At 40.8% G+C, this 26,977-nt stretch overlaps 1 protein-coding gene across 2 annotated transcripts in view; it reads right to left on the bottom strand.

Annotated features, from left to right (window-relative positions):
* Positions 1-26,977, bottom strand: part of RNASEH2B (ribonuclease H2 subunit B) — a 61,910-nt gene that overhangs the window by 27,624 nt on the left and 7,309 nt on the right. The window contains exons 2-5 of one of the 2 annotated variants that reach the window (XM_052650169.1): positions 10,503-10,574; positions 8,436-8,543; positions 5,867-5,943; positions 1,608-1,722 (exon numbers count right to left, since the gene is read on the bottom strand). In XM_052650169.1, the coding sequence (XP_052506129.1) occupies positions 1,608-1,722; positions 5,867-5,943; positions 8,436-8,543; positions 10,503-10,574 (372 nt within the window). Of the gene's footprint in view, positions 1-1,607; positions 1,723-5,866; positions 5,944-8,435; positions 8,558-10,502; positions 10,575-26,977 lie in introns of those variants that run through there. The other variant, XM_052650168.1, reaches the window with a different exon arrangement.

Below are 26,977 nucleotides of genomic sequence, written 5' to 3'. Positions count from 1 at the left end.
ACATTTTTATTATTGTCTGATTATCCTCATTCTCCTACTCAAACCACTTGACTATATATTAATCAATGGACCATCAAACAAGTGTGTACTGGTCATTTACTATATGTGAGCGTACATGCTCAGTTGCTCAGTTGTGTCAGACTCTTCGTCATCCCATGGACTGTAGCCTGCCAAGCTCCTCTGTACATGGAATTCTCCAGGCAAGAACACTGGAATGAGTTGCCATGTCCTTCTCTAACAGATATGCCCAACCCAGGGATGGAACCCAGGTCTCCTAAACTACAGACAGATTCTTTACCATCTGAGCCACCTGGGAAGCAGTGTTCTTGCCTGGAGAATCCCAGGGACGGGGGAGCCTGGTGGGCTGCTGTCTACGGGGTCGCACAGAGTCGGACACGACTGAAGCGACTTAGCAGCAGCAGCAGCAGTACTTAAACATTAGGAAAGAATTAAAACTCTCTAGTTAGAAGCCTTAATGATACTAACATTTACTGTGCACCCAGCACTCTCTGGGCACTGATTTACTTGTATTATTTCATTTAATTCCTGAAGTACCTCTTTGTGGTAGAAACTATTAATTGTAATACCTAAACAATGTTCATATGCTGGTCATCAGAGATCTCAACACTCTAAAGCTAAGAGAAGGAAAGCTTCATTTTATGACTTAGAACAATTTTGAAGGGGACTAATTATAATGTATAGTAGAATATGAGGAGTACTCTTAACCCTTCAAACCCTTCATCTGGCACATTATGGATGCTGAAAAGTTTGAATGATTTACTCAAAACTATGTAGCAAATACATTTTTAATTTTTCTTGTAGGCCATCAGATCCTGCAATCAGATTACCAGGTTTTTCCTAAAGAAATTATTTCCCTGAGATTTAAAGCAAATATAACAAAATATTAAGAGTGGTTGATTATTAGGGTTGGGGACAAACAGTATTTGTAGTTTTTTACTCTGAGTTTTCCATTATTTTTAAATTTTTCAATCAAAAAATTGCTTCACCTGACCATGTATTTTCATTTTCAAAGCAGATATATCATAAACTTCTATACGGTGCATCCCTGCAAAACCCAGTTTTCACTTCCCTTACACTCTACTGCTGTTACCCTAACTTGTCATTTGTCTCCATCAAAGTCAAAGCAAAGTAAGATGAAGGCCAGTATTTTACTTATGACTATCCCTAGAGCCTGGCTCTAGCGCTTCATATATGCGTCTTAGTAGGTGCTCAGTAAATGTTTCCTGAATCAATAAAGGCAAAGATTTTATGCAAGTTTTACACATGGAAACCCAAGGCAAAAAGCAGTTGAGGGACTTAGGCAAAGTCACAGCCTCGTTCAAAGAACGAAACTAAAGCCCAAGCCTCATGAACCCTGGCCCTGCAGGACACAGGCCACCATATTTCACTGGTCCAAACTTCGCAGACGGAACAAGCAGTGCAGTAGAGGAAGAATACCGACAAATGGAAGGGAATCTGAACCAGAACTCTTCCTATAACCCACAGGAATAAGCATCACATTCCGCAGGCCTTCCAGCTGCTGTGCTCTCAGACCGGCTAGCTTCCCCAGCAGCCATAAGCCTGACTTCACAGGCCACATGCTATACCTTTCTCCTCTGTCACGTGTCGAAGTAACTTCTCAAGTTCAGGAAGTTTCAGCAACAAGATGCAATCCGGGAACATGTCATCCATCACAACTTGATCCAAGGGCTGAAACTTCCCCTGAAAAGAGTGTAAGTCAGTCAGGAGGCAAGCACTCCAGTCAACAGACTCATACATTATTTTTAAAAAGAGAAAAAGATATATAATTTCATAGCTGGAACTTTAAACTAAGTTCCAAGCCATGTGTTCCACCCAAGAACTCCCTCTATGGGGACAAGCTCCAGAACTGACTCTCAGCTCCCTTTAGAAAGCTCTTGAAAGCACTGGGGATCCATTGACAAGTGGCAAGAAAGGCTTCAGTTTAAATATTCTCTTTTTCCTAGATAGTAAGAATAATCCACAGGCTTCCCAAGTCTCACTGTCTTCAGATTCCTAGCTTAGTCTATTTTCTTCTGTGATCACCCGAAGTGTTAAATATTTAACTACTTTAAAACAATGATTTACTTATATGTAATGAACTATGCAGTCATGACAGAATCATTTCATAATAAACTACTGTTTCATTCTCCTTTTCTTTACCATGTATACACAAAAAGGTTCTGAAATAAGAAGTTTGTTTGAACATAAAGTCAGTAACAGCTGAGAGAGCTAGACAGAAGAATTATTTTTTACTGATCGTAAAATAAATTGTATATTTAAAAAAAAATAGGTCACCATTTCAAAAGTGAGTGAAAGTCAAAGTGCTATTCACTTAATTGTGTCCGACTCTTTGTGACCCCCATGACTGTCACCCACCGGGCTCCTCTGTCCACAGAATTCTCCAGGCAAGAATATTAGAGTGGGTTGCCATTTCCTTCTCCAGGGGAATCTTCCTGACCCAGGGATCGAACCTGAATCTCTTGCACTGCAGGCAGTTTCTTTACCGTCTGAGCCACCAGGGAAGTCCCAAGTGAAAATGTTAGTTGCTCAGTGCTATTTTTCTTAATTAAATAGAGAAAGATCATATCTAAAATATAGGGGAGGAATATCTGAGTGCCTCATAGGCTATTTCAAGGGGCACTTAAAGTATTTGAGAAGAGACAGCAAAACAGTTTACAATGAAAGCCAACCGTCACCAAGAGCTTCATTCTACATCTGCCAACCTGAGCCAGTCACAGCACCCCCAGAGCCTCCCAGAGGGCCAAGGTGAGGATTAATTCACCAGTCAAGTCAGGTTTTTAAGGGGAAACAGGGGAACAGTCGCCCTAAATGGGGGGAAGGCCTTGCATCAGCTCAGGTACTGAGGCTGGTCGGAAGCAAGGCTTCCTCCTTGCTGGTATACCCTAGAAAACACCAGGAGTGGAAGGCCCCTGGAGTTGCCATCTTCTTCCCTGAACACTTCCAGGGCCTTCCTGGGGGTGACTAGAACCATTTCTGCTCCTCAGATATACATGGCTTAGTAGCCTCACTGCTCTCATGCCCTAATTATACTGGTTATCACAGCAGCTTCCAGATAAGGGGAAACATGACTAAACTAAGGAACAAAACTTCACTAAACCACACTAGAAAACAGAGTAAAGATTCAGGACAGGGGGAGAATATGAGAAAACAAGGTACATGAGGAGAAAGCACAATTTCGAATTTTAAGTCAGTTTCATTATTCAGTGTTTATCGCAAATTAAATTGATATAAATACAAAACAGGAGTTTTGGAAAATGGGCCTAAGCACTCAATGAGAACCCATCAGCTCTTAAACTATTGGGAAACATGCTGAGTGCAAAAATATGATGTGGCTAAGTGTTTAAATAACACTATTCCTTGATGTTGTTATTTCGAAGGTTTTCAAGCTGTGGTTGGTGGCCCCTGGGAGGCCCCAGTACCCTTGCAGGGGGCCCACAAACTTCAAACTACTTTCATAATAATGCGATCACGCTGTCTGCATTTTCACTGTGCTGACATCTGCACTGACAACTCCAGTGCAAAGCTGGGGAAAACTGCTGGCTTTTCAGCACCAGTCACGATGGTGCCGGCGAACTGCCCAGTGGTCACTGTGTTCTTCACTGCATGGACAAGCAGTTATAAAAACGTCACTTTACTTAAGGATTTCCTGGACCAAGCAGCAAAACAATTATTTTTATTTAAATTTTGACCCTGAGTGCAAGTCGGTTCAATGTTGTGTGTGATGAAAGTGAAGCGTGGCTAAAGCACTTCTGCTGTCGCTGAGGCTCAAGGAAATGCACTGTGTAACTATCTGAGTTGTGAGCAGAACTAGCTGCCCTTTACTCGGATTTTCACCTGAAAACATCACTATGGACTATGGTTATTCAGACTTGAGTATTTGACAGAACATCAATGCAGTGAATCTGTCACTTAAAGGGAAAGACTGACAGTATTGTAGCCAATGAAAAAATTTGAACTTTAAACAACAATTAGAATTGCAGAAAATTTGTATCTGTCACTATGACGTGCTTCCCAGCATTCAAAGAGTTTTCTAAAGAGATCACTCAGTTCAGTTGCTCAGTCGTGCCCGACTCTTTGTGGCCCCATGGACTGGAGGACACCAGGCCTCCCTGTCCATCACCAACTCCTGGAGCTCACTCAAACTCATGTCCATTGAGTTGGTGTTGCCATCCAACCATCTCATCCTGTCATCCCCTTCTCCTCCTGCCTTCAATCTTTCCCAGCATCAGGGTCTTTTCCAATGAGTCAGTTCTTCGCATCAGGTGGCCAAAGGATTGGAGCTTCAGCTTCAACATCAGTCCTTCCAATGAATATTCAGGACTGATTTAATTTAGGATTGACTGGTTGGATCTCCCTGCAGTCCAAGGGACTCTCAAGAGTCTTCTCCAACACCACAATTCAAATGCATCAATTCTTCAGTGCCCTGCTTTCTTTATAGTCCAACTCTTACATCCATACATGACTACTGGAAAAACCATAGCCTTGACTAGATGGATCTTTGTCAGCAAAGTAGTGTCTCTGCTTTTTAATATGCTGTCTAGGTTGGTCAAAGCTTTTTTTCCAAGGAGCAAGCATCTTTTAATTTCATGGCTGCAGTCACCATCTGCAGTGATTTTGGAGCCCAAAAAAATAGTCTGTCACTGTTTCCACTGTTTCCCCACCTATTTGCCATGAAGTGATGGGAACAGTTGCCATGATCTTAGGTTTTTTTTTTGAATGTTGAGTTTTAAGCCAGTTTTTTCACTCTCCTGTTTCACTTTCATCAGGAGGCTCTTCCGTTCCTCCAGTAATATTAAATTAACAAAGGTGTGTGTGTGTGCATGCGTGCATGTGTTCTGTGGACATTTGGAAGACCTGAAAAATTCAGTGAGACAATATTTTCCAAATGGGCTTATGATTTTTATTTTCAAAATAAATAAATAAATAAGACTATTTTTAAATTTCTCAGTTTTAATTTCTGATGTAGTCAATGAAACTGTACTGTTAATCACTCAGTTGTGTCTGACTCTTCGTGACCCCATAAACTACAGCCCACCAGAGTGCTCTGTCCATGGAATTCTCCAGGCAAGAATATTGTAGCGGGTTGCTAATCCTTTTCCAGCGGGTCTTCCTGACCCAGGGATTGAACCTGGGTCTCCAGCACTGCGCGTGGATTCTTTACCATCTGAGGCCCCTGGGAAGCCCAATGTAGTCAATATTGACAGATAAAACACACAGGAACAAAAAGCTCTTTGGGATCCTTAATAATTGTTAAGTGTAACAGTATCCTAGGACCAAAGTATTTCACAACCTCTGTTTGGAACTATTACTATTAATAGACTCTGTCTTTATATTACAAAGGCAACTTTTACTGTCTGGGATTCCTTAAGCCTGGGCTATAGCTTCCCCATTAAGGAGCTTTTCGCTGGACACACGCTCCAGTGTACCTATTTCACAGTCTCTCACAAAGAAGAAAACGAAAGACAATGAATCCACTTTCTGCTCTTAAGGACTGAGGTCTTAACATCTGCACTGTATTTCAAAACGAATGAGGTTTTCATTGCTAGACTCTGTCAAACAAGGAAGGGAGGAAACACAGAGGGGTAGGCGGTTCTCAGAAGTCTCTGGTGAACCAGTCCAGAGGTCACGGTGCAGTGTCTCAGGCCTGCCGACCAGTGCTCCAACCCACACTGGCACACACGATGCAGGTGTACAACACCAACCAAGTTACATCTCAACTGTGGGGGATCTACACTGGGACCACTGTAAGGACAGAGAGGAAGTTAAACAACAAAAAAAGCTATTCTATTTCCCCACTGTCAATATCTCAACCTGGGAAACTCACCTCTTTATCGGCCTTTATAAGGTAGTGGAGAAGCAGAAACAGAGGGTCCACGGGTGTGGCAAAGTGAAGAAGACCTCCTATGGATTAAAAAGAGAATTCAATGTTCTGGGAAGACAACTGAGTCATTTCATCTTAATCCTAATGTGGAAGCCATCCACTGAAAAATATATGTGAAATTCCAAATTCCGGAGCTCCCCCTATTCAGGCCCAAGAATCTCTCAAGGGCAGAATGTGGTCCCTGAGGTTCTACTCCAAAGAGCTTCAAATCCTGGTGCAGAGAGGGGAGCCAAGACACTCAACTGGATCTTCAACTTTCCATTTCTTCTTCAGAAATCATTTTTAACAGAGGCCCTCCTCTCCCCACCTCCCATTCCTCCCCCACCCCCCCAAAATAGCAGGGTTGGGGGGAGAGAGGACAGAATGTGAACCAGGCAAACATCAGGAAACCACTGTAAGTCCATCTACAGAGCTGCAGTAAAATGTAATTTCCTGTGCTTTCGAGGATGAAGCCATGGGAAAGTGGTATTATGCTCCTTCTGTACATGGCTCCTTCTATGTGTTCTGGGCTCACGGTCAATGACTCAAAGCTCAGAGGTTGTTACCCACCCCAGATCCTAACCATCCCCCAAAGAAAAAAATGCAGGTGGGGTAGGTATCTAACAAGACTGAGCATAGGAAACTGGGATCTCTGCAGTTAGATGAGTGATGCTCACCAGGCTGAAAGGAAAATAGGCAAATCAAACCAACTAGGCCTCCTGGACCTTACTTTTCTTTAGTCTATCACATCCCCTCCAAACATCCCAGAATCCTTCCATGGAAGTGACACAGAAGAGCAATAAGCAATTCACTTATCTCCATACTTACCAATTTGGTTTCAGGAAACAGGTACTGATTTTTATTCTCTAACAGTGCAACCCAACTATACAGCCAAGAAATTCTAACCCTAAGTTATATACGTGAATACATTTCATAGTATGTTTAAGAAAAAATTAAGGGCATAATTTTATATGATGACCCTACTTAATGATTTTTTTTAAAAGTAGAAGGAAGTTTATGAAAACAAATCTATCAGAAACTCTAAGCCCAGTTTATATGAGACATCTACTATATTCAGAAATTAGAAACAGGTTTCTCAACCTGAAAACAATATCCTAGTGGCCATTCTTAAAAACAGCTCCTTCTTCAAGGTTATGTTTAAAAAGAAGACTATGAAAAAAAAACAGGCACCTTTGCTGAGAACCAAAAACTAAAAAAAAAAAAAAAAAAGTCTATTAAAAAAAAAGGCAGGTACCAACTCAGACAGTTCAGAAGAGCTGGTCACTGCCTCTGGATGTTTTCCAGTTTCATCTGGATATTACTGTGTCTATGCAGCTAAACCCAAAGGCAAGTATACTACACTAGAAGTTGGAACTCTTATGTACTAGCAAATGAAAAATAAAAGGGAACAATAAAAAGGAATGTATACTTGGCACCTACCACAGTCTACCATTGCCTTTTGGCAACTGAAAACCACTTCAAATGTTCTCATGCACACAGGTATATGAAATTCACCGCCAGCAATAAACCCTTCTTCTGGATGCCTTACAAGAAAGGTCAAGAGGTCTTTCAACCTTAGCGCTAGGTGGCGGCTTAGACACTCGACAGAAGGCAGGGGCTTAGGAAGCAACAGAAACCAGACAAAGGAACAGCGGGAACTGAGATGGCCTCAACCACCCCAGGGTACCCCTCCACCCCACCCCCGGCACCTCAGAACTGGCAGGGCTACATTTGGTATCCTCTCTCCTTCAGAGTCCACAATGACCCAAAACAAAGGGAAATGGAGAGAAACTGGGTGTTGGGTGTGTGTGTTGGGGTGTAGGGTGAAAGTGAGAGTCATTCAGTCTTGCCTGACTCTTTGTGACCCCCTGGACTATACAGTCCATGGAATTCTCCAGGCCAGAATACTGAAATGGGTAGCCTTTCCTTTCTCCTGGGATCTTCCCAAACCAGGGACTGAACCCAGGTCTCCCACATTGCAGGTGGATTCTTTACCAGCTGAGCCACAAGGGAAGCCCAGAGGATAGGGGAGGTGGGGGCTTGCAATGGTAATTTATATGACAAAGCATTCAAAAATATCTTTGTTCTATTCTATTCTACTTTATTGATAGAAGCTATAGCAGTATCCATTTACAATGGAAACAAGATGTTAAAAAATTTGAAGACTCGCAAAAGGGGCTAAAAGAAGAGCAAAGAGTTTTAGTCAACACAGTGTGTACTCCATAGTACAAAAGTCATCTTACTTCTGACTCAGGGTGCGACAGTGTTTTAGGAGAAAAAAAATCAGAGTTGTTATTAATAGCTAAAAATTTCCTGACACCTAAGACACAAAGTTGTTGATCTAAACTTGTTCAAACCATCTTTCCTTTCTCCTTGATTAAACCCTACTCTGATGCCAGCAACAACAACAACAAAAAAAACAATTATGGACTAGACTCCGAGCCAGGCAGACTGTCTCAAGACTTCATGCGTGAAGGATGGCAATGTCAGCGTATGTGTTTAGTTAATGGAAATATACACACTAGTCACTTACCTGATTGAACTGATTCATTTATAAACCAAGAATGGTTTTTTTCCTTGAAAACTTTTATTTCAAACAGCTGCGGTAGACACATGTTGATCAAGTAAATGGCTCCTTCCCCTGTTAAGACAAATCTGTTTTTCATTTGTAAGTTTTCACACACACACACACACACACTCAAAAGACTAATAGTTCTGAGAAATGTTCCTAATATGAACATAAACATACATACACAGTCTATACAAAGTTACTCCAAGGAAAGCTTGTAGTTATTACACACAAATGCTTGTTTCCCAACTCTGTAATCCTCACTGAACTTAGACCAATAAATACAAAAGGGCAAATCATTTATCTTAACTGCTCCAAAGCCTCTCATTGAGTCCTCCATCACTCCTAAGCCACTCAAACCCAAATGGCTCGGTCAGATTAACTGAGTTGGCCTGTCAGGGGGTTGCAGCCTCCCACACCGAGGGACAAGATGGGGGTCCGCACACCGTAGAGGGGAGGCCCCCGGGAGGAAGGCCAGGGCCCACAACAGCAGCATACTTTCAGCCGTGAGGAGTCAAGAGAGCCATGCCCAACTAGATGAAAATCTCCCTTTCCTCAGAGTTCCCAAAAAAAGGACCAGTAGAAGGGGTGAGGACTGCACTCATCTGCGTGAATCCCTTCAATGCAGGAACTTCCTTCCAAACAGCAGAGTCGGGGCCCTAGAATCTATCTCAACTACATCTGGGCGTGTGCCCTTGGGGAAGCGCTACCACCCTTTCTGTACCTGTTTCCACGCCTGTAACGTGGGATACTGAACTGCCTCACCAGAGATTTTTTAAGGATTAAAAAGAGAATATGGACACGTAAAGCTCCTAGCACAACACATTAGTTAGTGCTTAGCAAAGGTTAGCCTTTATCTTTTCATAGTCAGTACAGCAGTGTTGTCCATGGACATTTAGAATTTTCCAGGAAGCCTGGCTTTTATTTGTATTTTACCTTTGTTAAATGCTTTACTGGTTATCTAAGATTTCTCTTGCAAAAACACTTCACACCTCATCTTACATTTATGCATACTAAGGAATTCCAAATAATGTAGCTGACTGATTACATCCAATTTCGTTATGAGGAAAAGGAAACTGGAATGAATTTCTGCCTCTCTTGCTACTTCTATTTACGTGTCCTTCCAACAACAGTAACAACGCGGCACCGCCCGCTGATGCCTCTTGCTGTCACTATTCAGTATGACAGTCCCCAGGAGGACGACCTAGTCTGCTAAATATCAGACAGCTATTTAAAACTTTGTAAAATTAATAAGAACCTTATAAATCTCGTAAAATAAACTGATGGAAAAATAATTTCACAAAGATAAATAATGTCATCAATATCACCATATATTTAGTATATTTTAATACTTTTGCCAGAAAATGATAAGACAAAGGAAAATACACTGAGTGTAGAGTTAAAATTATTCCTGATAAAATGTGTATTTCCTCAAAATACAATGTTTTTTAATGCAAAAAAAAAAATCACCCTTGACAGGAAATATATATATATATATATATATATATATATATATATATATACACACTACTTTTTGGTCTGAACAAAATAAGGGAAGTACAGCTAAAAATGAAAGTATTCAAAACCTTGGCATGTCGAGTAAAAGCCTCCCCTGCCCCTTTTTTAAACTTGGGTTATTTATTTTACTTTATAACATGAGTATAAATGGAATCTTATATTGGATAACTACTTTAAGAAAAGTTGGCTTTAAAAGGCCAAGGAAAACTCATCTGTTTTCAGAGAGAAATCAAACATGCTATGCTTTTTTGTTTTGCCAGCATTTCTGATGAATAAACAGTTCTATGGATTAAAATTATGAAGAAATTTAAAAAAACATTCAGGTCAAGTGAATTATCTTAGAAGACTGGTTATGTCATTAGCTTGCTTTTGTCATCACGTAATATGTTTTACCTTTAAAAGCTAGACAGGGAGAAAAAACATGAGAAGACAAATAAATGTGCACACTTTTCAGCCACAATGTTTTAAAAATGTTCAAGTTATCAGGGGAGAAGGGAGGAGAGGGGCACTTACCTGAACATGGGTTAGCCAGTTTTACAAACACAAGCCCACTTTTCATCTTCTTTGAAGCATCCTTCAAATATTCTGGAAAGAAATACGTTGTAAAATTAGAAGACCGCTGCTTTGTTGCTCACTTGGCTCTTTTTCCTTCTTCTCTTTATATGATTTTTCTTTCTAAAAATCTTAGCTCTGTTCTACTGCTTATAAACTATGTGATGTTGTGCAAATTACCAATTTCTCTGAGAAGTGCAGTGGAATCTAAGGTAGTTTTAATTGACTTCTTGAGAGAAGGAGCAGGACTCAGATGGCTGGCTTAAACCTTGGCTCAGCCACCTGACTGCTCTGTCACCTCAGGCAAGATTCCTCATGTCCTGTCTCAGGTGTCACATTTATAAAATGATGACGATGGACGGATACCTGCCTTTCAAAGGATTAAATGAGCTAATCTGTTGAAAGTTCTTAACGTACTCAGACAAACAGAAACCCATAATAAATGATAGCTTTTATTACTTTAATTATTTTATTGTTACTATTATTATGAAATAGAACATTTAAAAGATAAATATTTCCTATAAATTTATGTTTTTTGCCCGTAATTATGATTACCTAACTCATGTTCTCTGTCCATTTTTTTAGTAGGACATTTATATTTACTACCTTATTAGGAGTCTTTATACAGTAAGGATATAAACTCATTTTTTAGTGATTTTTTTAGGGGGCAGGGGAAGGGGCTTGTGTGGTGTGGCTTGCAAGATCTGTTCCCTGACCAGGGATTTGACCTGGGCCAGAGCAGCAAAAGTCTCCAATCCTAGCCAGTAGGCCATCAGGGAGCTCCCTGTTTTTAATGATTATTTTGCCACTTAGGAGATAAAAAAATCTTTGCGTAATCTTATCAATATTTTCCTTCATGATTATCCCTTTTGTGTCATACTTAGAAAGTCCTTCTCTTCCTCAAGACTATCTGAATTGCCCTTATTTTCTACTAATGCTTTTAAATTATATTTAACCTATTTGGAATACATCCCCTATAAAATCAGAGGAGGAGATTTCCAATTTTCACTTTTGTAGTGAGTTGTCCACTTGTTTCCACATCATCTACTGAGTGCGCACGTGCTAAGTCGCTTCAATTGTGTCTGACTCTTTGGGATGCTCATGGACTGTAGCCCACCAGGGCTCCTCTTCCATGGGATTTTCCAGGTAAGAATACAAGAGTCCAGAGTAGGTGGCCATGCCCTCCTCACATCCACTGAATAACCTAAATTAAATGTTTAAGACACATTTATAAGTCTGTTTGTGGACACTGTACTTTGACCCACGAGTCTGTGGCTGCATTAGCATTAGTATTTCAATATCTTAATTACTATAGCTTTAAAAGACATTTTAACATCTGTTGAGCTAAATCCTCTCATTGCTTTCTCTACAATATTTTAAAGTTTAAATCACTTAGATTAAAACATAAAAACCATGACAATTTTATTTATAGCATTCTCACATATTTTCAGTGGCGTATTTAAACCCATTGAAAGAATCTCTCTCCAGAAGACCCTGGACCAGGACCCTCTCTCCAGGGACCCTCCAAGGCACCCTGATTAACAAGGGAGCAATAACCTGCCAAAGAGTAAATCAGAGAGCTGTGGGGAAGGAGAGGGACTCACAGTCATGTTTACTTTCTACAGCCCCCTCTTTATTGCACTTCAGATCTTCATAAACTTAAACATAGCAAACATGTTTAGAAACTGGCTTACGCATAAATGGTCTAAATACAACATTTTTCTCAATAGCGACAAATATACAAACAACAACAACAAAAAAAAAACTCCTGATTTTGAGACTTTTACTTGGAACCAAATAGAATAAAAGAAACCCAATTTAACGACCAAAAACAAAAATGAAAAGGACAAAAATAGGCAAAACAACTATTTTCAATACACTGAGGATGAGGCGATACAGGAGAGTGATGTCTGAGAGATGAGAAACAAATGAGGGGAGCCCTGTCGCCCCAGCTTACTGCCATGAGAGAGCTCCCAGGCCACGGTGCAGAATGGGAGATCCCGGCTGAAGCCTGGCGGACTCCCTGAGCTGAAGAGATGGAGTGGAGAGTTCTCAGGACGCCACGGCTAGAGTTCCCAAGTCAGCAAAGGCGCGAACTACGAGCAGAGAAAACCCCGGAGACCTGTAAAGGGTACACAGCTCGAACATTCAGCAGAGTACTGCTCAGTGCGTGCACGGATCTGCCAAAGGGTGGGAGAAAAACCGGCCAAAGAGATTAGAGGGAACAGTGCCCCAGATTCACACGGGGCCCTGCACTGGGCCTGTTCCCAGGCAGACTGGAGAAACTTACAATTCAGAAGACACTGGGCACAGCACTCCAAAGGGTCCTGCCTCAGTGGTAAGGGGCCAACAGCCCTTGACGAAATGCTGCCAGTCCCACCAAACGAATTCTAAAAGCAGGACCTAAGAGAACCAACTATTTCAAGTACCTCCACTGTGTCCCAGAACGAAGCTTGAGGTTATTTAAGGAATACAAATACATTCATCTGGCAAAAAGGTAAAAGTTACAATGTCTGGTGTCTAATCAAATATTACTAGGCATTCAAAGAAGCAGAAAAATGTGACCCACAATGAGAAAAGAAATAAAGAAATCAATTACTGAGAGGGGGTACTGACGTTAGATACAGATGTTAAAATGTAGAGATAAAAGAATTAAAAACAGTATTCCTCAGGTACTAAAAAACTAGAGACATAGAAGATTTTTTTAAGACCCAAGTTTAGATGAAAAATATACCAGATGCAATTAATGGCATAAGGTTAATAAACTTGAAGACAGAGCAACAGAAACTATCTAAAATGAAAACACAGAAAAAAATAAAAAAGAACTAAAAATAAAATATCAGCAAACTGTAGGACAAGTTCAAGCATCCTAATAATATATGTGCAACTGGAGCTCCTGAAAGAGAAGAGGGGAGAAACAAGAAACTTGGAGAAAGTACGGCAGAATATTTTTGAATTTGATGAAAACTATAAACCTAAACATTCAAGAAGTTCAATAAACCCAAAGCACAAGAAACAGGAATAAAACTATGCATCAGAATCAACAGTTCAAAACCAGTACTAAAGAAAACATCTTAAAAGCAGAGAGAAAACAATGACACTAAGTACTGAAACACAAAGTTTAAAATGAGCAAATTTCTTATTGGAAACAATGTAAAGCAGAAGATAATGGAGAAATATCTTTAAAATACTAAAAGAACACATGATGAAATCACAGAAAATACCCTTGAAAAGTGGAGGTGGTCAACAGATTCTTTCAGACATACAAAGGCTGGAAAAAATAATCATCAACGGACCCACACAACAAGGAATGCTAAGGGAAGTTCTGCTAGAAGGCACAGGAAGCCCCAGGAAAATAGGAATCTAAACAGAGGAATGAGAAACACTGGTAATGGTGACTGCAGAGGTAAATAACTTTTATTATTATTTAAATCTCTTTAAAGATCACTGGCTAAACAAAAGTAACAATTTAGTGCAGCAGGGTTTATAATCTATGCATAAATGAAATATACGACAATAATAGCATAAAGACCAGGACGGGAGAAATGAAAACACACCATTGAATGTTTTTTGTACTATATGTGGGGTGGTGTTACATCACTTGAAGGTAGATGTAATCATTTAAATATGTGGACAGTAAACCCAAAGGCGCCGGTAAAAACTACAAAACAAAACAAAAATGGTATCACTAAAAAGACAACAATGGAGATGAAACAGAATCATAAAAAGCACTGAATTCAAAAGAAGGCAGAAAGGGAGTTAAAGCAGTACAAAGAACAGATGAAACAAATGAAAACAAATAGCAAAATAAAAGACTCAAACCTAACCACATCGGTAATCACATTCAAGGTAAACGGAGTGAACATTCCATTGAAAGGGCAGAAATTGTCAGACCAGGTAAACAAGTAAGATAAAATTATATGCTCCCTATAAGAAACACATTTTATATATAAAGACACATGTTGATTGAAAGGAGGAAGAATGAGTGTGGTTATCATGCTAAACTAATTAAAGAAGAGATGCAATGGCTCTGTTAATAACGGACAAAAGATATGGCCAGGGATAAAGAAGGCTATTTCATAATGATGGAAGGATCAGGAGGATACCCTAGATGTTTCCAGTTACACACACAGAGAGCTTTAAGATACACAGAGCAAAAACTGATAGAACCGTTTGCCCTACCTCTAATCCTGGGCAACCGCTAATCCGTTCTCCATCTCGAAAATGCTGTCATTTTGAGAATGCTATGTAAACGGAACCATACAGACTCAATTTTAAGAAATCTTTTAAGGCTTTCTTTTCTGCAGCTTACAAAAACATAAAGGATAAGGGTTAGCACCGTTAACGACGATTCCAGGAGACTGCAGCCGGTTGTGGTCTCCTCTCCTTCCCCCTCCTGCCTGCTGTTTCTCACTTCCCCAGAGTCACATTTCTTCATTCTGTCTTAAGGCAGAGAAAAGGTGACCTCTCTTTTTCAGCAAGACAGACTTTATTTTATTTTGGTATGACAGTAAATATTTCAACTTGAACGTGGCAGATTATTATTGATTCTTGTTTCTTTCTGTTTTTCAATTGAAAACTGTGCTTCTAGTGATGCCTGCCAGTTCCCACCCTTCCCTTCCCCTCCCAGAGCTTAAAATAATCAAACTTTACAAATATCCAAAATCTTAAAAAGATATTTGTAATAACCATTCAAGGGAAGCAGTGTTTCTATTTTTCCCAGGAAGAGCAGTAAGTCCAGAGGATTAGCTATAGCCTAACATGTCAGACTATAAGAACTCTGGAATTACTAAGTACAAATAAATACTGACATTAATGTGTTCTGCTGCAAATGCCAGAGTGCTCTGAAATATGCTTTAAGATATATTAATGTAGATAACAGTGAAATGTCTGTGTAATGGGGAAAAAAGTCATCTTTTCTCATACAGAGCCAACAAAACAACTTGTTATTGGATGTAATCTTTCAACACAGAATTCCAAGTAAGATGCTATACTCTTTAACTAAAATACAGAATGCATTTCAAAATTCATCTCTCCTGTTCAATTTATTCATTTATTTGTTAATTACTGGTTAGTAAAAACAGACCCAGGTCCTGTCCATGAGGAGTGTTTGGATGTCCTATGGAAGAGACATATCTTAGAATCAAATAATCACACAAATGTAGACATCAAACGTTAACAACTGCTGAGAAGAAGAAATACATGGACTATGAGATCTTGTGACAGGATATAATACAGATAAGGAGGTCTGGGAAGGAAGGCTTCCTGTGTGTAGCACTGGTTGAGTCCTTTGCTTTGATGCCTAAGAGTTCAAAGGAACTATATATTCACTTTACCAGTCAGACATTCCGTTGGCTTTGGGGCCAAATCCAGTGTACAGGCAGGTTTTGTTTGATATACACATTAAAAAAAAATTGAATTAGGTGCCAATATTTGGAAATCAGTTAATTTTACATCAGATATAGTCTCCCTAAATACTGAAAAAAAAATTATTAGGCAAAGATTTTGCCTTGTACTATCAAAACACCTGGCAACAAAGATTTTGTTAAATGGCAGCTACCACTGTCTAGTTTCCCTGCGTCCTCCAAGACGTCTGTACACTCATCTCATGGCTGGATGCTTATCAAAAGCCACGTCTGTGCTCACTAAACTGCACTATTCTCATTTTCTAGGTACCTACAGCAAAGATCAGATGCTGACTAAATAACCATTTAGTAATAAATACTATCCTCTTATCGAAACCCACTCTATTACCAGTTTGACTATCCGAGGCACTGAGGATAGAGCCGTGAATAAAACAAACCCCTCTGAGAAAAACTGCATTTCAGACGCCCCTTCATCTTCCTGACTGCTGCTTCTTCACCTGAGTCCCTCAAGCCTCTGCCCTGTGTCTCATAATCCAGTCCTACAGGGCAGGGAGTAGGACTCAGATCTGAGAGGCCCCGTGTCCAGAAATGCACTGTCAAACACAAATAAAATGCATCCCACAAACATGAGTCACAAATGCAATTAAAAATTCTCTAGAAGCCACATTAAAAATATGTAAAATAAATTTTCAGTGATATATTTAACCCAATGTATCTAAAGTATCTTTACTTCAATACATAAAAAATATGAAATATGTTAGCTGTGGGGATTTTTTATGGATGCCCTTTAACAGACCAAGAAAGTTTCCTATTCCTAATTTTTTGAGTGTTTGTAATCATGAAGAGTATTTTCTTGAATATTTTTCCTATGGCTACTGAGATGATTATGTGGTTTGGGGTCTTTTTTTTTTTTTTTTCTGAGATAGTATATTACATTAAGTGATTTTGGTATGTTGAACCAACCTTATATTCCTAGGACAAATCCTACTTGGTCATGATGTATAATCCTTTTTACACACTCCTGGATTCGATTTGTCACTTTTTGAGAATTTTTGCATCTATGTTCATAAGGGATAGTCTGTAGTTTTCTTATGACATCTCTGTCTGGTTTTGGTATGAGGGTAATACTGGCCTCACAGAGTGAATTGAGAAGTAGTCTCTCTTTATTCGTCTTTGGAGAAAAGCTTGTAAAGAGTTGGTTTTAATTTGTTCAGTGTTTAGGTTTTACCAGTGAAGCACTCTGGGACTGGGGTTTTTTCTATGGAAGAGTTTAAATTTACTAATCTAATCTCTTTACCTGCTGTGTGTGTGTGTGTGTGTGTGTGTGTGTGTAATGTCACTTTAGTCATGCCCAACTTTTGGCGACCTTATGGACCATAGCCCACGAGGCTCCTCTGTCCATGGGATTCTCCAGGCAAGAACACAGGAGTGGGCTGCCATGCCCTCCTCCAGCGGATCTTCCTGACCCGGCGATTACGTCGTCTCTCTGCCGTGTCTGCACTGGCAGGTGGGTTCTCTACCAGTGGCGCCACCGGGAAGCGCCTTCACCTGCTCTGTGTGCTCAGCCACTCAGTTGTGTCGGACTCTTTGTGACCCCATGGACTGTAGCCCACCAGGCTCCTCTGTCCATGGGATTCTCCAGGCAAGGACAGTGGAGTGGGGTGCCATTTCTTATTCCAGGGGGTCTTCCCGACTCAGGGACCGAGCCCACGTCACTTGCATCTTCTGCACTGGCAGGTGATTCTCTACCACTAGCACCGCCTGGGAAGCCTTTATCTGCTACGGGTCTGTTCAAATCGTCTATTTCTTCTTGAGTCCGCTTTTGTAGTTTATGCTTTTCTGGGAATTTACCTAGTTCACCTAAACTATCTACTTTGTTGGTTGGTCACAGTATTCCCTTCTGTTCCTTTTTTTAATTTCTATAAGATCAGTAATGGTGCACTGTCTTTCATCCCTGATTTTACTGATAAACAGTAATTTTAATTTTCTGTTTCTTGGTCAGTCTAGCTAAAGATTTGCAAAATTTTGCTGGTCTTTTCAAAAGGGCCACTTTTGTTTTCATTGATTTTTTTTTCTTTTCTGTGTTGTTTTTCTCTAATCTTTATTTCTTCCCCTCTATTACTCTGGATACCTGATGCGAAGAGCTGACTCATTGGAAAAGACTTTGATGCTGGGAAACATTGAGGGCAGGAGGAGAAGGGGATGATAGAGGATGAGATGGTTGGATGGCATCACTGACTCAATGGACATGGGTTTCAGTGGACTCCGGGAGTTGGTGATGGACAGGGAGGCCTGGCATGCTGTGGTTCATAGGGTCGCAAAGAGCTGGACATGACTGAGCGACTGAACTGAACTGAATGCTTCGGTGTCAGTTTGTTCTTCTTTTCCTAGTTTCTTGGGATGAAAGATTAGGTTACTGACTTGAGATCCTTCTTTTTTAATACAGGCATGTACAGCTAAACATTTTGCTCTGAACACTGCTTTACTTGCATTCCTATGTCACTGTGCTTCATTTTCTTTCATTTCAAAGTACTTTCTAGCTTCCTTTGTAATTTCTCCCTTGATTCACCGATTTTTAGAAGCATGCAAACTTAAAATTTCCACATATTTGTGAATTCCCCACATTTTCTTCTATTAATTGCCTATGTCACTTCACTATCTTTAGAGAGCACACGTTGTACAATTTCAGTCCTTTGACATTTATTGAGGTTTGTTTTATGGTCTTGAATACGGTCTGTTGTGGAGAATGTTCTTGAATGAGCATTCTATAGATGTCTCTTAGGTCTTACTGGTTTATAGACTGCCAAGTCTTCTATTTCCTCAATGATCTTCCTCCTAGTTGTTTTGTCCATATTGAAATGGATGATTGAAATCCCCCACTATTACTGTTCAAATTTCCGTATCACCCTTCAACTCCGTCAGGTTTTGGTTCGTGCATTTTGGGGCTCTGTCATTAGGTCATATGTTTATAACTGTTATAGCTTCCTAATTATCATTACAATGCATCCCTCTTCCTGTCCAGTAACAACGCTTTAAAGTCTGTATCATCTGATATTAGTACAGCCACTTCAGTTCTCTAGTGGTTACCATTTACACAGTGTATCTTTTTTATCCATTTACTTTCAACTTGTTTGTGTCTTTGACTCTCCAGTGTGTGACCTGTAGATAGCACACAGTTGGATCATGTTCCTCCCTCTCCATCCCGTCAGTCTCCACCTTTTTAATAGGAATGTTTAATACATTTACCACCTGCAAGAGTCTCTGCCAATGGGCAAGGACAGCTGAAGTGGCTATACTAACGGCTTTTCGAAGTCTTTTATGGAGGTTTAACTCTCATATCCTCCTCTTTAGTTTTGGGTCAGGTTCTTATTTCCACAACTGCTACTGACCCCTCAGCAGCTGAGTATCAGTTGCCACTGATTGTTTTTGACCAAGGCCCTGAGGACAGGGTTTTCCTGAAGATCAAGTTCTGAGCTCCCGTCAGGTCAAGTGACAATGAAACAGGGCTTTTCCAGGGAGCTGGACAACAGGTCAAATAGGGACAATGCTTTCGGAATAGGCCTTTTTTTTCTTTTTTTGAGGCGCCCCCAAACAAGCCCTGCCCATCCAGTGGTTGCAAGCCTGCTGGTTTTCAAGGTTACTGCAGACCTGAGCAAAGAGAGATGAGCGCAGTTCAAGTTGCAATGCCACAAACCCTGCTCAATGAGATTCAGCAGTTTTTCTTGAATAAACACTCCTCAATTGTTGGAAGCCTTTGGCAAATTTCAAGAGTTCGGAAATAGCTGATTTTGGCCATCTCTGCCAATGTTTTCACTGCTTTTAAGGAGGGATGGATCTACCACCACCAGATTGTGAAGGCTTGGTATGAAAAAACAACTCTTATTGCTACAATGCTTAGCTGATAATTTTGTGTGTGTGCCTGAAGCACATAAGGTTAGTTTTGACTCTAAACTAAAGGCTCTGTCAAAGATACAGAGTTTAAAATTTCTCATTTAAATTAGGAAAATCCTGGGTCATCCCTTGGGCTAGTCCCTTACCTATCAAGCTTGAAATCTCCGTTTTTTCCTTTAACTTTTCTGTGTACCTTCAGCACAGCTGAAAGACAGCTAAATTAATTAAGGAAGAAAAAAATCTGCTTTTAGACTAGTCGGAAAGAATCAGAAAAGTAGGAGTGTTAAGAAGGGTTTTCCTCTATAAACTATTTTTAATTGATATCTATTTCTTTAATCAGGTCAGCACAGAAAGAACACAAGGTCTTAAGTCAGACAGATCCATAATCTATTCCCAGCTCCTCTTCTTACTCAGCAGTGCAGCCTTGGGCAAGATATTCAATCTCTTGTACCTCACTTATTTCATTTACAAAATGGGCACAATAATTAATTTATAGGTTTTTGTTAGGCTTAACTCAATGTGAAAGTGCCTAGAACATGCAATAAGCACTCAGTTAAGAATCAGTTTCCTTGCTCTTAACTCTGTGGAAACATTAAGAGTGTGCTAGAAATATTCAGGTCAAAATATAAAAGTCAAAGAATCCAAGCACAGAACTGACCAAAGGGCCTAACAATTAGCTTTCCAAGAGGAGGCTAAATCAGTACCAGTGGAGGCACATCTTAGAGATATTGTGGGTTCAGTCCTAGACCACTGTAACAACGTGAATATTGCAATTAAGTGAGTCACACAAACTTCTTGGTTTCCCAGTGCACATAAAAGTTATGTCTATTAAGTATATAATAGCATCATGCCTAAAAAAGTATAATTTAAAAATATTTTATTGCTAAAAAAGCTATCATTTGCTCTTTCAGTCATAATCTTTTTGCAACAGTAATATCAAAGATCACTGATCAACAAATATAATAATGAAAAAGTTTGAAATATCCTAAAAATTACCAAATGTGACACAGAAGCATGAACTGAACAAATGTTGTTGGAAAAATGGTACCAATAGACTTACCCAAAGCAGAGTTGCCACAAACTGTTAATTAAAAAAAAAATAAAGAAAGAAAAGAAATGCAGTAACTGCAAAGCACAGAAAGCAAAACACAATAAAATTATGCCTGTATAGTCTTTGCTGCTGGCTTAGTGGTAAAGAATCTGCCTGCAAATGCAGGAGACACAGGAGATGCAGGTTCAATCCCTGGGTGGGGAAGATCCCCTGCAGAAGGAAATGGCAACCCACTCCAGTATTCTTGCCTGGAGAACTCCACGGACAGAGGAGCCTGGCGGACTACAGTATGTGGGGTCGCAAAAGAGTTGGACACAACTTAGCAACTAAACAACAAAAACATATTCAAGAAACCAGAACGCAAAGCATTTTATGTGCAAAAATTAGGATAACATATATTAAATACTCAGCAGTTTCTGGCACATTCAATGTGCTTGATAAATGTTACATGAATGTGTTGTTTGATTTTTAGAAAAATTTCTCAGTAAGAAATGATAAAAGAAACTTTTTATATTTAATGAGCCAAACTTCATTTATATGGAATATATACTCATGTGGAACACCTTCTAAAACCATGCTGAGTAAAATAAGACTTCACATTTTATTTTTTAAAAAGTAAGCTTTACTCTTTCTTTTTTTTTTTGACTGTTTTCTCTTACATAAGAGGTGACATCATAAGCCATGCTGGCTAAAACTGTTTTCACAAAAACAAAAAATTCAGACAAATCAGAAGCGGGTACTGAGTCTTTTGTGCCACTTTAGATTCAATAGTATCTTAAACTTCCCCATTATCTCAAGCCCTGCCACTTAAGTTTCTTGTGTCTAACCAGTTCCACATAGTTTCCTTATGGTCTCCGTCTTCCCTGTAAAGATCCAACCTTATGTCTCACTGGTCACCATCAACCCTACAGGCAAACCTTCCATCTGTTTACCATCCCGATCTGAACCCCTCAACAAAGAGGGAACTCTGATTGCTACTTTCCTGACACGTGAACTTTAAAGAAAACATACAATGACACAGAGACAACTGTGTACAGTAAACGTAAAACAACAGCTCATTTGTATATAGCATTTAGACCTTTATATACATATACAATAAACATAGGCTTCCCTGGTGGCTCAGCAGTCAAGAATCCACCTGCAATGCAGGAGCTGCAGGAGCTGCGATTTCAATCCCTGGGTCGGGAAGATCCCCCAGAGGAGGGCATGGCAACCCACTCCAGTATTCTTGCCTGAAGAATCTCATGGACAGAGGAGTCTGTCAGGCTACAGTCCACGGGGTCACGAAGAAAATCGGACACGACTGAAGTGACTTGAGCACGCAGATATGCATACGCACATATACGTATACATAATATACCTCCATGAGGGAGGTACAATTTTAACTTCCAATTTTTTAATGAAAAATTTGACTGAAGTTAAGAAACCTGTCCAAGGTCATAGAGCTATTCAGCTATACAGAGAGCCAATATTTAAATCAGGCAACATTTTTAAACTATGATCCTTTAGAGAAACTCTTAATCTGAAGACTCTTCCTTCTTAACTCAGGAAATGAGAAGGAAGCTCTGAAGCACAATAATTATCTTGGTATAACTGCTCTCCTGTGACACTAACACCTCAAAGCCCTATCCTGTCCTTCTTAGAGTCTTCTTGCTGAATGAGCTGCCCTCACTCCAAGCCAGCCCGTACCCCACAATGCCAGGGGGTGAAGTGAAAGGAAGAGGAAGGAGGGGGAGCTGAGGAAAAGGAGAAAGAGAAAAAGACAGGATCAAAAAATATATAAAAGAAGGATGAGAGAAATCTATTGTGAGATATAAGAAACACTGGTGATAAAAACAGTTAAGTGAAGTTTGCTAAAAAAAAAAAAAGAAAGAAAAGAAACTGATCTTCCTATTACAATATCCTATGCACAGCTGTATATAGCCCTGCCCCCAATTATCTATGACATTTTAATGCTTAAAAATTAGGGTACAGCACATAATCAAAAGCACAGACTTAACCTTCAGTAATTTTTAATGAAGATGTGTAGATGGTGATTTCAGAGGGTAAGAAAAGAATAGTACATGACAAAACATGTTCATTAGGAAGAAAACAAAGTTCAATATTTACAAGAGGTAACTGACATTGCTTTAAATAAGTGAAAGCAAACTCAGTAGATAACAGTAAATACAAAATATAAAATAGTTCAATGTATCAAATCAAGGTATTTTTCAGTTACATGATTATGTTCCTCTCTAAATATTCACTCTGTAATAAAACCATTCAGTAATTTTGAAAGGTTACTTGTAAAGTATTACACAAGCCAAAATGGAACATTATTTTTCATCTGCAGATATTTATCAACTAGTTTTTAAACCTGGCAGCTGTTTCTTATCCCTCTCCTGGTTAAGACAAGTTTCTTCATACCGTTCAAAGACACGAAACAGGGGGAAAGAGAAGAGCCACCTTTTTGCCAAGTGTTCTCATGACTTGGAAGCCATGCGCATTTGTTCCTGACCCTGTCTGATTTTTGGCACATAGCAGATAAGCGCTGAGAAACACACACCCACTGTTACATGGAGAAGAAGGAACAGACATCAAAGCACCACTCATTTTATTTTTAGATACCATATCAAGGCTATTCAGGTTTCTTAAGAATATCCAGCAGGGGAAAAAAAAGAAAAAAAAGATTATCACTCTCATGCTCATGTAATGCTGTGCTCTAAAATAGGTCTCAGTTTGTTTTTAGACTCCAGTCATTAGAATATACTCAGATCCGCTGGTTCTTTCTGCCTGATAGCCAGGGATATCTCCTTGGGAAGGCTTTGCTAGGACACAAGTATAAGGCATGCAAGACAAATCAGCACAGTTTTCAAGCTACTTGCCGCTTCCAGGAATGCTAATTTCAGTAACAACTATACGCCTTCCCTTCCCAAGATGTCAGCACTATTATCAAAGAGATCTGGGTCATTTTCCCTGCTTTGAAGCTCTCAGCTTGCTCAACCACTACAGGAGGCAAACCAAGAAAAGCTGGAGTGGCATGGACTAGGGAAACAATTTCCCAGTAACGGGTTCCTCTAAGAATATCTTTTCATTTTGAAGTTTTGAAGAAAAAATAAAAGTGCCAAGACCTCCTGAGCCAAGACCACAGGAGATAAAATCTCTTTTCTTTTAAGGCTGACCTATCAGTGGCCATGTTTCTAGGAATGGCTTGTGCACTAAACTAATGCAGAACTCCAGGTTTGCAACCACTCAAAGCCACAAAGGTCAGCAACATAAGGAGATGGAGCCGAGGCCTTGAAATACGTGGGACGCAGGAGAATCCTGGAGAGGTAGAAAGGATAGACCTGGCTGGGATGTCCAATAACAGCGCTGGTTCATGGAAAGGAGGTGAGTCTGGCTCCCAGTCATCACACTGACAATGGAGGGCACTCAGCCTGGCCCTCCCACTGCCCCCATGGGGGAGAGGACCATCAGCTGCAGGCAGAGTGGCCTTGCACACAGAGCAGAGGGCCTGGAAGACCTGGGAGAGCTGGCGGTCTCTGCCCCTTAACTCCTATTGAGGGTTGGGCAGATTATTTGACTTCTTGAAGTCTTTAAAATGGGGAAAGCCTCTGTGGACTACTTCCCATGGTTGCCGTGAGGGTCAAATACAATAACATATACCAGCGTGTATTATAACAGTGTAAGAGATGGAAGATACGGGCCTAGCAGGTGGGTTTCCTAAAAATGATATAAACCTTGGCAAAGCAAGGAGAGTTGGACACAACTAAAGTGACTGGGCACACAGGCACTGCCGTACCTCTGTGCCATTCAAAGACTACCAATTACCAGGACAGGCCAGGTCACGTGTGGCTGAGGCTCCTGGCTGGAGCTGGGTCTCACGGCTGAGTGAAGGCAGGGGCTGGCTCTTGGGCCATCCGCCCTGCACTTTTTCCTTCTTCTGGACAAAGGGGACACCCTCAGCACCCTCTGTGGTCCTCCTCTCCCACCTACGCTGCTCATGGAGCTCACAGCTCCTCAGTTACAACTCACGGGGGGTGGAGGCTGGGTTACAAGCAGTCACAGGGAACCAGTCAGAAGGCTGTCTTGAAGACAGACAGCTAAGAGAAGGGGGCAGCTTCTGCCAGCAGACACCAGGAGGTTTGAGGCCTGGGTGCAGGGTGTATGCAGCCTGTTTCATACGGACTGGAGGAAATTGGTTTAAAAAGACGAAGTGACCGCTGAGACAGGCACACACCCTGGACCTCCGGGTGCTGGGGCGCCCTACTCCCGAGGTCTCAGAGCTCTCCACCACCCCGCCACCCTGCCCCACACAGCTAGCCTTTGCCAAGCACACATGGCCCTGCTAAGGAAGTCCTGAAGAAGCATAGTCAGGTTTCCTAACACACCATCAGGATGTGTTGGTCCCACATGAAAGAAAGAGTAATTTCCAGACTAAGGTAGACCCATGGTCCATTCAAACAAGCATCCTACTTATGGCAAATGTGCCAGGGTCGCTTGCAGGAAACCACACTTGTCTTCAAAAATTCAAGCTCAAATGGCTTCCAAAACATCCTAGCCTGGCCGTACGTTCACAATGGGTCTATGAATTTATCTTCACCCTTCTGGCATCTGACTGAATTTTCTCTCTTTGTCCACTCGTAAAGATAAGCCATTCCTAATATGTACTGCCTACCCTGTGAAGCCAGAGAAGGCAATGGCACTCCACTCCAGTACTCTTGCCTGGAAAATCCCATGGATGGAGGAGCCTGGTAGGCTGCAGTCCACGGGGTCACTAAGGGTCGGACACGACTGAGCGACTTCACTTTCCCTTTTCACTTTCATGCATTGGAGAAGGAAATGGCGACCCACTCCAGTGTTCTTGCTTGGAGAATCCCAGGAACGGGGGAGCCTGGTGGGCTGCCGTCTGTGGGGTCACAAAGAGTCGGACACAACTGACATGACTTAGCAGCAGCAGCAGCACCCTGCGAAGTGACAATTCTTATTTGGTTGATTTCTTACAGTATAAATAAACTAGTCACAGTTCAGTTCAGTCGCTCAGTCGTGTCCGACTCTTTGTGACCCCATGAATCGCAGCACGCCAGGCCTCCCTGTCCATCACCATCTCCCAGAGTTCACTCAGACTCACGTCCATCGAGTCCGTGATGCCATCCAGCCATCTCATCCTCTGTCATCCCCTTCTCCTCCTGCCCCCAATCCCTCCCAGCATCAGTCTTTTCCAATGAGTCAGCTCTTCGCATGAGGTGGCCAAAGTACTGGAGCTTCAGCTTTAGCATCATTCCTTCCAAAGAAATCCCAGGGCTGATCTCCTTCAGAATGGACTGGCTGGATCTCCTTGCAGTCCAAGGGACACTCAAGAGTCTTCTCCAACAGCATAGTTCAAAAGCATCAATTCTTCGGCGCTCAGCCTTCTTCACAGTCCAACTCTCACATCCATACATGACCACAGTAAAAGCCATAGCCTTGACGAGACGGACCTTAGTCAGCAAAGTAATGTCTCTGCTTTTGAATACACTATCTAGGTTGGTCATAACTTTTCTTCCAAGGAGTAAGCGTCTTTTAATTTCATGGCTGCAGTCACCATCTGATTTTGGCTCGTCACAAGCCTCTTCAATGCTCAAAGTATGACCTACAGATTCTCTTTGTCAGCTTATTCATGTCATGGAGTTTCTGTCTTTCTCAAAAAAAAGGAGAAAAAAATTTTGGCCCCCTAGAAGATGCCATGGAGAAGAGAATGGCAACCCACTTCAGTATTCTTGCCTGGAGAATCCCATGGACAGAGGAGCCTGGTGGGCTACAGTCCACAGGGTCACAGAGAGTCAGAGTCAGACACGACTGAAATGACTCAGCACACACACAGCTCTGCATTAAATCAGTCTAGCCATCCTTCCCTAATTCTATGTAGAAGTATAGCACACAGAGCCACATAGTACTCTTGTGTAACCTCAATGTCCCTCAGTGTTTTAGTCACTGTTCTAGCAAATAAGAGTAAACAGTGAAATAAAAGCAGGAATAGAAAAATGAGAAAAAAAAAAAATGCCACTGGGATTTATTCTACGGCACCAACAACACAAAAAGGTTAGAAAAAATATTCCTAAAATTGTTATTTTTAAGTGGCTGGATGATGGGCAAATCTCTTTTTTCTG

The sequence above is a fragment of the Budorcas taxicolor genome, chromosome 12 (assembly GCF_023091745.1).
Source record: "Budorcas taxicolor isolate Tak-1 chromosome 12, Takin1.1, whole genome shotgun sequence".
In the NCBI taxonomy this organism is placed as follows: domain Eukaryota; kingdom Metazoa; phylum Chordata; class Mammalia; order Artiodactyla; family Bovidae; genus Budorcas; species Budorcas taxicolor.
The sequence above is the reverse complement of the archived record's forward strand: the minus strand, read 5'-3'. Positions and strand labels throughout refer to the sequence as shown.